This window comes from Heptranchias perlo, chromosome 2, assembly GCF_035084215.1.
Source record: "Heptranchias perlo isolate sHepPer1 chromosome 2, sHepPer1.hap1, whole genome shotgun sequence".
NCBI classification, from domain to species: domain Eukaryota; kingdom Metazoa; phylum Chordata; class Chondrichthyes; order Hexanchiformes; family Hexanchidae; genus Heptranchias; species Heptranchias perlo.
This window is the reverse complement of record NC_090326.1, coordinates 10,103,557-10,116,163: the sequence shown is the minus strand read 5'-3', so window position 1 is coordinate 10,116,163 and position 12,607 is coordinate 10,103,557. Positions and strand designations below refer to the sequence as shown.

General features: G+C 45.5%; 1 protein-coding gene across 3 annotated transcripts in view; it reads left to right on the top strand.

The window, feature by feature from the left end:
• wrnip1 (WRN helicase interacting protein 1) overlaps positions 1-12,607 on the top strand; it is a 62,574-nt gene that overhangs the window by 30,974 nt on the left and 18,993 nt on the right. For all 3 annotated transcript variants that reach the window (XM_068000254.1, XM_068000246.1, XM_068000262.1), the window contains one exon: positions 7,975-8,207. In XM_068000254.1, the coding sequence (XP_067856355.1) occupies positions 7,975-8,207 (233 nt within the window). The remainder of the gene's footprint in view (positions 1-7,974; positions 8,208-12,607) is intronic.

Sequence of the window (12,607 nt, the reverse complement as noted above, 5' to 3'; positions counted from 1 at the left end):
GTTCTGTAGTTGTTGTCATGGATATGATTGCAGCACTGTTTCAGTTTAGGTCTCCTGCTGGTGACATTGAAGTTATTAGGGAAATGTTTTTGTGCGGCCACTTTCTGTCGTGTATGTTTGAAGACAACGCTGCTGTGAGGAGTTTGCATAATAAGCGTGCTGTGTCATGCCCATAAACAGAATTTTCTACAAAGTACTTTCCTCTTTATATGTGTTGTGGACTAACAATACGGTCCCTATATAAAGAGCAATTTATGATATGAAGTGACAGGGATTTATCTTGTTTTCATTGTTTTTAAAAAAAAAAACATAGCTTCTGATCAAGAAATGTAGCCTAATTCCATTTGTTTCATTCTCTCTTAATGATAGATGCATTAAGATAAAATTGGGTTTTGTGAAATGTGCTACCTGTCTGCTTAAAGGTAACCCCACAGCAATTGCTTTTCCAGTGTCACTGAACTCGAGCGCAGTTCTGGTTTTCAGTCTAATCACGTTTTCAAAACTTGATATGCCCTTGTGGAATTCACAGCCAAAGCTGTAAATGCATTGCTTGGACATTCGATGCTGCTCAGCGTGAAGATAATTAGCAGGACTTGAGGATTGCTAAAGCTAAGTGTTCCGTTCACCCCTTATACAGCGGCAACGATAATCACTGCAATAAAGTGTTGCATTTTAAAGTGAAGGGGTAAATGTTGACTGCAACCTGTGCACAATGGTAGAAGATAATCCCCTCAAATACAGTTTAAAGTAATACAATACTCCATTATGAGGCAGCTCTCATCAGTTTAGTCATAAAATGTTGTGATGGCATTTTCCAGCGCCAAACAATGTTTTGCTTTTTGAAGTATTCTAGTTTTTTTTTTATACCATAGGACTAACAATTTCTGTTTAAAATGTAATACTTGCTTTTTTTAACTGAAATTTGTTGGCCCTGACACACAGGCCAGGATTTTAATATCCCAGCAGGTTGTGGGGGGGGGGGGGGAGTCAAAGGGCATGTGCGAAACCCGAAAAAAAAAAAAAAAAACCCTACCTTTTCCCACGTGATGGCCCTTAACGTGGCTTCCGGGTTTGCCGTCTGAAAGCTGCGCAGCGGGCGGACTGCGCGTCCACCTGACCTGCTGTCAGCTGGAGTATTTAAAGGGCCATTGATGCAATAGCTTTTGTTGGAGAAAGGAGGATTTGCAAATAATGGAGCATGTATAGGAGCAAGCCTGTGTCCAAATCTAGTGACTCCTTCCCTTGAGGTGCTGTTGGCTTGGGTGAGGAGGAGGAGGGAAATTTTGTACCCGGGAGAGGGGGGGGTGGGGCGGGGCAGGAGGAAGCATCTTGCCTCTGCCATCAAGAGGGCCTGGCTCGGGTTGGCAGAGGAGGTGACCAGCAACGGCAACATCTCCCGCAGTTGGGTGCAGTGCAGGAAGCGCTTCAATGATCTAACCGGGTCAGCAGAAGTAAGTACGCTTACTGATTCTCCTGCATTCTATGGTGCACATCAACCCCCTCCCTCACATTCTGGCCTGCGAAGCCTACTCCATCACATCAATCCTCACACCCACTTGAGGCTCATCGTCAACTTACCTTCACATTCTGAGCACTTCCTCACCTCCCCCATTTGTGAACCCAACATTAGCACTCACCCCATTCCTGATACAATGTGACGTCTCTGTCTGATAGTCACCCTCTGATCCATCTCTTTTTCATTGTCAGCCTAACACAAAGCAATTCATCCATCGGCTGACCACTTAACCCTCACTCACTCACTCATCTGTACTTTCTCCCCTTGTAGGAGAAGAGAGCTCAGAACGCACGGGAGAGGGCGAGGACTCGAGGGGAGCCACAAGAAATAGTGGTCCTCACAGGGGCGGAGGAGGAGGCCCTGGAACTTACCCGCACGGTCGAGTGCCTGTCCCTCGGGGATGCCGAGACTGGCAGCCCACAAATGTCTGGTGACAGAACTTTAACCTTCATCACACTCAACATTAATTGATGTTATTACTGATTGACATGTTGCACAACATTACATCTGTGATGATTCTTAATATTACCATCTGTTCTCTTCCAGGCCCTTCAAGGACTGAAGTGATGCAAGAGGGCGATTCCTCAGAGGAGCTCCCAGCCTCTGAGGGCGCACAGTCACATCTTAGTGAGCCATGCACCAGCGCAGATACTCACACCTCGGTGGGCCCTAGTAGTCGGTTAGTTGGGTTGTCACCTGGTGAGTCACCACACACAAGTGATCACGAGCAGACACTGATGGCAGGGGCAGCTGTAGAGGGTCCGTGTCGGTGGCCGCACTCCTCTCCAGGCTCTGCTCAGCTGGACGCAGATGCTGAACCCTGGGGGCCATCCTTTAAAAGGAGAATGATCGAGGGGCAGCAGCACATTTGCGAGGTACTGGAACAGGTGCCACACGCGCACTCCACAATCGCGCAGAGGATGGAGGAGTCCAACTCCTGCATGAGTGGAATGGTGGCACAGGTAAGTGCGGGAATGTCAGCGATGGAGGGAAGGCTAGCCTCCGTTGAGCTTCAAACATGGCTCACAAATGAGTCCATTTAGGCCCTGACAAAGGCCTTGCGGACTCACGGTGAACAACATTCTGCCGCCTTAACCAGGCAGAGAGATACTTTAGCAGTGGCCTTACAAGGCTTCACACATGTCCTCCAAAGTGTTGTCCAGCAGAGTGGTAGGAGTGATGTGGGCCGGGCCCAGGGGAGGGATGATGGCGAAAGGGGACATGGAAGTGGGGACAACATTCAAAGTGTTCCCATGTCTCACCCGTTGCCCCCCTCTCAACCAGTACCCGCAATGCTGCCTCCTCTCCAGGTGGCCGAGTCCGCCCCTGCACAGGTGCAGGTGGAGCAGTCTTTGGAAGGGCCCTCACAGGCACCAAAGCATCTAATCGGTCAGGGCATGAACATGAGCAACCTGCCACTACTGCTGCAGCCACAGGGGATGCACCACTTAGAAGTAATCGGAAGCGAAAGGCGAAGTTTTTGTAATCACAAAGGGGATGTAATAGGGTGTCTGACAGACTGTCATGTTTTTCATTTCTCTTGGTCTTTTGTTCCATGCATATAAAATGTTATGATTCTCAACAACACTGCCACGTCTTGCCCATTCTTGGGTCCCTTTAGTGATAGCGCACTTTCATGTGCTTCATCATGAACAACGAGCCTTGATGCCACCCGGTGGGTGCGTTTACAATGGTTGTATGTGTGGTTGTAGGAATGTTTTGTGTGTGGCGGGGTGGGGGGGTTGGTGGTGGGTTGTCTGGTGTTGGCCGTGCTCGTTCCAGGTGGTAATAGAACTCGACCACCTGGAACGAGCAGGTGGTCAGGTCTCCTTAAGAGAACTTAGGTAACCCTCTGTGTTGAACGATGTTATGCAGGACGCAACAGACGACCATAATTCTACCCACTGTCACTGGTGCGTACTGAAGGGCTCCCCCAGATCGATCCAGGCAACAAAACTGCATCTTCAGCATTCCTATGGCTTGTTCAGTTACACACTTGGTGGTGATGTGACTGTCATTGTACCGCTGCTGTGCCTCGATGGTGGGGTTTCTCGGAGGTGTCATGAGCCAGTCTGCAGGGGGTATCCCTTGTCTCCAAGGAGCCAGCCCTTAAGTCTGTTTGGTGAGTGAAAGAGGGCCGGGACATTGGATTCTCGCAGAATGAAGGAATCATGGCAGCTGCCTGGGAATCTGGCACAAATCTTTTCCGGTGGTCGCAAACGAGTTGCACATTGATGGAGCCATAACCTTTTCGGTTGATGAACAGTCCTGGCTGATATGGAGGTGCTCGGATTGCTACTTGTGAACAGTCGATTGCGCCCTGTACCCATGGAAAGCCTGCCAGAGAGCTGAAACCCACTGCTCTCTCAGGCTGGCTGATGTTGTCCATGGGGAAGTTGACGTAGCCCTGCAAAACAAGCCATCCGTGTCGTGTACACTTGTGAGCAGACGACTGAGAGACTCCGGCAATGTCACCGGTGGCACCATGGAATGATCCAGGGGTGAAGAAGTTGAGGGCAGTGGTGACTTTAACTGCCACGGACAGTGCGATGCCACCAGGCCCAGCCGGGAGCAGCTCGGCATGAAGGAGGCTGCAGACGTCTGCGACCACCTAGCGACTCACTCTCAGCCTCCGTATGCACTGCTCCTCAGAGAGGTCTAGGAAGCTGAGCCTCGGTCTGTAGACCCTGTTGCGAGGGTAGTGCCTCCTGTGACGTCAGGCCCTCGGTGGTTGCCCTCTGTGCTCTTGTGCAGGTGCCTGTGGCGCAGCACTGTGTTGTGGAGCTGCAAGTGGCGGAGGTGCACGCCGTGCCTGGTGAGGATGGTGATGTGCCTCCGCCTCAGATGTACTGGTGAATGCAGCCATTGCACCCCCCCACCTCCCCAATCCTGATGACATCAGTTTGAGGGGGTCCAAAAAGTATGTAAATATGTCTGAACACAAGAATTCTTAGTGTTAACAAAGAAATCTCAGTCTAAACACACAGAACTCCCAGCCAAAGGTTTGTCTCAGAGAACTGAGTGCCCAGCTGCAAAAACTCACCTTTTATCCCCATCTGTCAAAACAGAATGGCCCGCCTTAGTTTTATGGCGTCTTTGAGACACCACGAGAAACAAATTGAGGCAGGTTTAAAATCGTGTCCCTGCCTCAATACACAAAATATAAACTAGTTAAACTGCTTTAAGTACCTTAATTCATTGTTTAAATATCAGCCCGCCGGCTTTAATGGCCAGCGGGACTTCCGGTTTCCTGATCCTTGCGCGCGCCCAGGTGTGTCTGGGTCACGCACACCTTTCGGCGGATGGAGCCGGGATTCCCTCCCACTTCATTAAAAAATGCAATTTTGTTTGCCCCCCACCCCCCCCCCCATCACCGAGCCCACCCTTGGCAGTCAAAATCCTGCCCATAACATCTCCCCTGTCTCACACTCCAGTTCAAAGCCATACCCACAATCAAAACAAACAATGACCACTTTGTACCCATTACAGCACAGACTACTCATCAATAAATGGGAGCCATATTTAGCAACGGGAATATCTTTAGTCTCAAAGTTGCCCCCCCCCCCACAGCCCTTTTTTTAAAAAAAATGATTCTCTGATGGAAGATATCTCGGGCGAGAAATTAGAGTAGCTCAGAAAGCTGGCGTGAAACGGGCAGCACGATTGCACTGCGTACCCGGAGACGTCGGCCTGTGGCCTGCTCAAAATTGCGTCACGGGCCTCATCTGTATAAAGCCGGTTGAGCTGCCAGCATTATTGCTGGTCAGGGCCTCAGGAAATTTGTCCAGCTCCTAGGCCAATCCAGCCCACAGATAAGTCCTGGGTGGTGGGGGTGGGAGGCTCTGCCCAATTGATGACTGCTTTTGATTGGGGGTCCTGAAAGGGTGTTCGGACCCCCAATTTGCATATTCGAGGCCTGCTTCAGATGGGTGCCCTGGACGCTCTGAAGTCGCCAGCTTCCAATTTTGCCGCCGGTGCACTTCCGGGGTAGATCTGGCGCGAGAGATCGCAACCAAAAGTTCCTTCCCCCAGTTTGTCTTGTGATGATGAACGTAGCTCTGCTGGTGCAGTACCATCTTGGGGCTGAATTGTTACTATTGGCTGAGTCCAAAACGAGGCACAAGACTGTACGGTATTGGATACATAGAAGTAAAGACTACATTGAATTGTAAGGCCCTGTAACTGAATTTAAATGCTAATTTGTCACAACAATCTAACTCTGATCAGTGCAGGATATACAGCTGACAAAGTGGAAGCTGATGCTGTGGTGCAGCCCTGTAATATAAAAGAGCTGGAGCCCTTGGTATTGCAACCATTGAAATTCTGCTCTGTCCCAAGTATAGTTGGCTTGGAATTACTTTTATTGAGTTTCTGGGTCCTTTTTTGAGTGCATTTTTATGGGAGGACAGTGGAAATCAGTGTTGTGCAGGAATTGCATGATGTGGGGAGTTTCTGGAAATTATGGAATTTTGCACCTTATACATTAGGAGCCAGGAAGTGTACTTTGCTCACAACAGTATAGTCACAACCAGAGGTCAGTTTCACACCTCATTCAGTAGTCTATTGAAATTGTAGTAAGAATTATGAGCAACATTCACTGGATGCCTATGGAAGCATTAACTTCAATTTACATAGGGCAGGGGTAGGCCATTCGACCCTTTGAGCTTGATCATGGCTCACCTGTATCTCAACTCCGTTGCATACAGGTTTTTCTGGTTTCTGATTCAGATTTTTCACTCTGCCATAAAAGGCCATATTGGTTCATGTAGACAGTTTTTTCCTAAGCAGCAACAGAAAACCAGACTGGGGGTAAATTTTAACCCCAAAGAATGGGTGAGTTGAGAGTAGGTGGACCCCCACCTACCTCCGGCTCTTCACCCGACCTCCGATCTTCTTTTCAGCCCCTCTAATCTCTTCCCGACCCCCCCCCCCCCCCCCCACTCTGCCCCTCAAACTGCCTTCAGGCTGGAAATTAAAAATTACCCCTTCAGGTCCAATTTCATCTCCCACTAAAACCAAGCAAAAAATGGAAGGTTGGCATCTCTAATTCCAGATCAGAAGAAACGCACTTGAATTACTTATTCTGCAGTCATTCTTCATCTGGTTGTCATTAACCTAATCAGGGGTTAGTATCTGGGAATGGGAAGGATGCTGATCCTGATATACATAGCAATATAAAGTTCAGTCCCCTCTTAGCAAGATGAATAAAAGCTACCTGAAAACTGAGGGACGTGCCTTTTTATGTGGCTCTCTTTCCATTGAGGTGAACCAAAATGGCACTTCATCTCTCATCTGAAATATATAAACTCCACGCTTCTCCTCCTCCTCCTCCCCCCACCCCCCCCCCCAGCTGACTGACTCCACATTTCCCTGCCCCCCGCCCCCCCCCCCTGCCAAATCCATTCCATCTAAGACTTACCTGAACACGTCCTCTTCCTTCCTCTTCTCCGGTCCGACTGAGAGCAGCCTGTCAATCTGGCCGGCCTATCTGGTTGGAAACTGTCCAAAAAAAAAAAGACGTCTTTACATCAAAATCATAAGAACGTCTGGGAAAACCGTACTTCCGGGTTTCCCGGCTCCGGGCTAAAATTATGCCCGTTGTCTCAATTGTGTACCAACTTGCTGTATCTTTCACTGTCGCACAGTTGAACCTTTTTGAGACTACCTCAATTTCCTTTTATTTACATTTTTTTTTTTAAATTTAGTAACATCCATTACTCACAGTGTAGTTGCTCTTGACACCTATCCAGTTTGTTATAATTTACTCCAGCATTGAAAACATTGTCATTTATCCCAATTTATTCTGCTCGTCTCCTTTCCTGAATGGTGCCAACTCACACTATGATCAGATTGCCGAGGTGGCAGCAGTCCTCTGGTATTATGCCCCGACTGCAAGTGTTGACAGGCAATTTATCAATGGGGCAGTATTGCTGCTGAGCCTGCATCTGTACTCACTTCAGTGCTGATGCACGCATACTTTCCATTAGCATTCATTGGATAGCAATCAAGAGTTTGGTTCCTCATCGACCCGCAAAACCTGGGTATAGCATCAACAACTTGCATTTATATCCTGCCTTTAAATAGGAAATCGTCACAAGGCGCTTCGCAGGAGTGTTATCAAACGAAATTTGACTCCAAGCCACATAAGGTTTCAAGGAGCGTCTTAAAGGAGAGAGAGGCAGAGAGGATTAAGGAGGGAATTCCAGAGCTTGGGACCTAGGCAACTGAAGGCACGACTGTCAATGGTGGAGCGAAGAAAATCGGGGATGCGCAAGAGGAGGAGGGCCGTAAGGCTGGAGGAGGTTAGAGAGGTAGGGAGGGGCGAGGCCGCGGAGGGATTTGAAAACGAGGATGAGAATTTTAAAATCGAGGGCGTTGCCGGACCGGGAGCCAATGTAGGTCAGCGAGCAAGCTAGGATCAGGATCAAGTGTCTTCATTTTTAATATTTGTCTTTCAGGTTGCACATTTCTATTGAACCAGAAGCAATACGCAGCATTGCTTACCTATGCGACGGTGATGCGAGAGCTGCATTAAATGGGTTGCATCTTGCAATTCAAGCAAAAGTTGCATCAACAAAAAAGCCACAGAACAATAATGTACAGCAAAATACTCCGACAAAGAAGATTGTAATTAAGGAAGTGCATATAAAAGAAGGACTTCAAAGGTCTCACATACTGTATGATCGAGCAGGTAAATTCTCCTATGCAGTGGATTGAACACACTTCCCAGTAAGCTAAAAGTGTTCGTTCGAAAAGTAATAATTCTTGATCAATGCTGGCAATATATATCTTTAAACCTTCCTGAAAAACAGATTTTTTTTTTTGCTTGTAGTTAAATTTTGAGCATTCCTACTTTTAATTGATACTCCTGCCTGATTAGTGAGGGCTTCGGCTCCTGATCACTATGCACTGACACCAGTTTGAAAGCGTGTGCGCGTGTGCATATACATCTGGTAAGCACAGGATCCAGTTTGGCTGTGATGCCCTCACAAACCCAATCAATCAAATAATTTTCCACGATACCAATCAGCAATTGCCACAAAATCTCACACTTCTCAATTTTTTTCAAAATTGTTCTCAACACAACTTTTCTTCCTCAATCGGGTCAGCTCAAAATAACGTTTATTATGCTGCACACTTTCTTTTTTAAAAAAAAACACACACAATTCTAGAAATAGATAACTAAATATGCTTATAAAATGAATCATTTAATGTTAGAAATAGCTGAAAGATAGCTTGTATACTTTGCCCCTCTCTCTGGGTCCTGGAACTTGACTCATTGGGACAGGGAGGGAGTAAACGGAGAAAAGGGAACAGAATTCCAAAAAAATGTACGCTGGACTCCTTCCTCGACTAGTATGTCTGTATATCTATATAGGTGGAGGCATTGCTAGATCTAGTCATATGTAACTAAATAGATCAGGTAGATGAGTTAAATGTGGGCAAGCACCTCTGTAGTACCGACTACAGTATGATTAGTGTAAGGCCCAAATAGAAAGGGAAAAGATTAAAACAAAAACAAGGGCACCAGTTTGGAATAGGTTAGATTTTAGAAATATGAGTGAGATGGAAAGGGAAATTGGCACATAGAACTGTAGATCAACACGAGATCTTCGTAAAGAGGAAATTGCAATAATGCAGAATAATATATACCATTAAAAAAGATTACTTCATATTTTAGGATGAATGGATAACTAAGCAGCAGCAACAATTGCATTTTTATATAGTGCCTCTAAGGTAGAAAAAGATGCTTCACAGAGGCATAATCAGTCAAAAATGGACACCGAGCCAAAGAAGGAAATAGTAAGAGGGGTGTCCAAAAAGATTAGTCAGAGGTGGGTTTTAAGGAGGGCCTTAATAACGGGAAAGCAGGTGGAGGGGCAGAGGGTTTTAGGGAGGGAATTCCAGAGGGTGGGCCTAGTCCATTGAAGCTGTGCCACCAATGGACGAGTGCACAAAAGGCCAGAGTCAGAGAAAGGAGTGTTTGAGGGGAGGTTTTAGGGCTGCAGGGGTTATAGAGATAGAGAGGTGTTGAGGGCATTAGGAGATTTAAAACATGATGCCAATTTGAATGAAAACAGCCCCAATTTTTCAAGTCTTTTTTCATATTTCCTTGAAAAATTGGGACTGTTTTCATTAAAATTGGCATCATGTTTTAAATCTCCTAATGCCCTCAACCCCTCTCTATCTCTATAACCCCTGCAGCCCTAAAACCTCCCCCCAAACGCTCCTTTTTCCGACTCATACCAGGCAGCATCCTAGTGAATCTGTGCTGTACCCTCTTTATTGCCTCAACATCCTTCCTATAGCCTGGAGCCCATAACTTCCATAAGAACTAAAAATCAATCGTGGGAAATATGGGGAGAAAAATGTCTCTTGTAATCAAGTCAATAATTTAGGAAAAAAGGTTTAGGTAAAGGAGGAGGGAAGAATGAAAAAAGTAAACATCCTTGCATCTTATTGAATACTGCAAATGCAGCGTGAAAAGTGGGGCAAAAATATTTAGTACGTTGGAAATAACTGAGAATGAGGTTTTGGGGAGGGAAGCCAAGGATAAGGGTGATAGTTGAGCAGGACCTGGTGCAGATTAGGATAGGGGCAGCAGGTAATAGATGAATTGAAGTTTACAGAGGGTGGAAGATGGGAGGCTGGCCAAGGGAGCATTGGGATAGTTAAGTCCAGAGGTGACAAAGGCATGGACGAGCGTTTCAGCGGCAGATGGGCTGAGACAGGGGCAGGAGTGGACTTGGTTACGAAAGGTGGAAATAGGCAGTTAAAGAGGTTAGAAACAAATTAAAGTTGATGAGTATTTGAGACCTATATCTATGATTTAAAATAAGTATTAGAAAAGTTAGTTAAGCTAAAGGAGGACGCAATGCTGGAGCCTGATGGGATGCATTGAAAGATCCTGAATGAAATAGGGGAAGAAATAGTGGAGACCCTAGAAATTATACTTCAGGGTTGTATTGAGAGTAGATGCGTACCTGAGGAGTGGAGACTGACTAACATCATCCCCATTTTCAAAAAGAGAGACTTTGCTAACCTGGGTAATTAGTTTAACATCTGTAGGAGGGTAAATTTTGGAATCTTTAAAGACGAAATTGCTAAATATCATCTAGATGGGGAGAAAATAATTAGAAACAGAAAGGAGCTCAGGAGACTATTAGAGAAGATTAAGAGGTGACGAAAGTAGTGGACAGGGGAATGTCAATGGATGTTATTTATATGGACTTCCGGAAGGCATTTGATAAGGTCCCACATAAGAGACTGTTAGCTAAGATAGAAGCCCATGGAATCGAGGGAAAAGTACGGACTTGGTTAGGAAGTTGGCTGAGCAAAAGGCGACAGAGATTAGGGATAATGGGTAGGTACTCACATTGGCAGGATGTGACTAGTGGAGTCCCGCAGGGATCTGTCTTGGAGCCTCAGTTGTTCACAATATTTATTAACGACTTAGATGAAGGCATAGAAAGTCTCATATCTAAGTTTACCGATGACACAAAGATTGGTGGCATTGTAAGCAGCATAGATGAAAACATAAAATTACAAAGGGATATTGATAGATTAGGTGAATGGGCAAAACTGTGGCAAATGGAATTCAATGTAGACAAATGTGAGGTCATCCACTTTCTATCAAAAAAGGATAGAAAAGGGTACTTTCTAAATGGGAAAAAGTTTAAAAACAGTGGATGCCCAAAGGGACCTAGGGGTACAGGTACATACAACATTGAAGTGTCATGAACAGGTGCAGAAAATAATCAAGAAGGCTAATGGAATGCTGGCCTTTATATCTAGAGGACTAGAGTACAAGGGGGCAGAAGTTATGCTGCAGCTATACAAAACCCTGGTTAGACCGCACCTGGAGTACTGTGAGCAGTTCTGGGCACCCCATCTTCGGAAGGACATATTGGCCTTGGAGGGAGTGCAGCGTAGGTTTACAATATTGTTCACAATATTTATTAACGACTTAGATGAAGGCATAGAAAGTCTCATATCTAAGTTTGCTGATGACACAAAGATTGGTGGCATTGTAAGCAGCGTAGATGAAAACATAAAATTACAAAGCGATATTGATAGATTAGGTGAATGGGCAAAACTGTGGTAAATGGAATTCAATGTAGACAAATGTGAGGTCATCCACTTTGGATCAAAAAAGACTTGAAAAATTGGGGCTGTTTTCATTAAAATTGGCATCATGTGTTAAATCTCCTAATGCCCTCAACACCTCTCTATCTCTATAACCGGAGTGAGATGGAAAGAGAAATTGGCACATAGAACTGTAGATCAACATGAGATCTTCGTAAAGAGGAAATTGCAATAATGCAGAATAATATATACCATTAAAAAAGATTACTTCATATTTTAGGATGAATGGATAACTAAGCAGCAGCAACAATTGCATTTTTATATAGTGCCTCTAAGGTAGAAAAAGACGCTTCACAGAGGCATAATCAGTCAAAAATGGACACCGAGCCAAAGAAGGAAATAGTAAGAGGGGTGTCCAAAAAGATTAGTCAGAGGTGGGTTTTAAGGAGGGCCTTAACGGGAAAGCAGGTGGAGGGGCAGAGGGTTTTAGGGAGGGAATTCTCAGTTATTTCCAACGTACTAAATATTTTTGCCCCACTTTTCACGCTGCATTTGCAGTATTCAATAAGATGCAACGATGTTTACTTTTTTTATTCTTCCCGGACTTCAAGGGTTAAGTTACGAGGAGAGATTACACAAATTGGAGTTGTATTCTCTAGAGTTTCGAAGGTTAAGGGGTGATCTGATCGAAGTTTATAAGATATTAAGTGGAACAGATAGGGTGGATAGAGAGAAACTATTTCCGCTGGTTGGGGATTCTAGGAGTCGGGGGCACAGTCTAAAAATTAGAGCCAGACCTTTCAGGAGCGAGGTTAGAAAACATTTCTACACACAAAGGGTGGTAGAAGTTTGGAACTCTTCTTCCGCAAACGGCAATTGATGCTAGCTCAATTGCTAAATTTAAATCTGAGATAGATAGCTTTTTGGCAACCAAAGGTATTAAGGGATATGGGCCAAAGGCAGGCATATGGAGCTAGATCTCAGATCAGCCATGATCTTATCAAA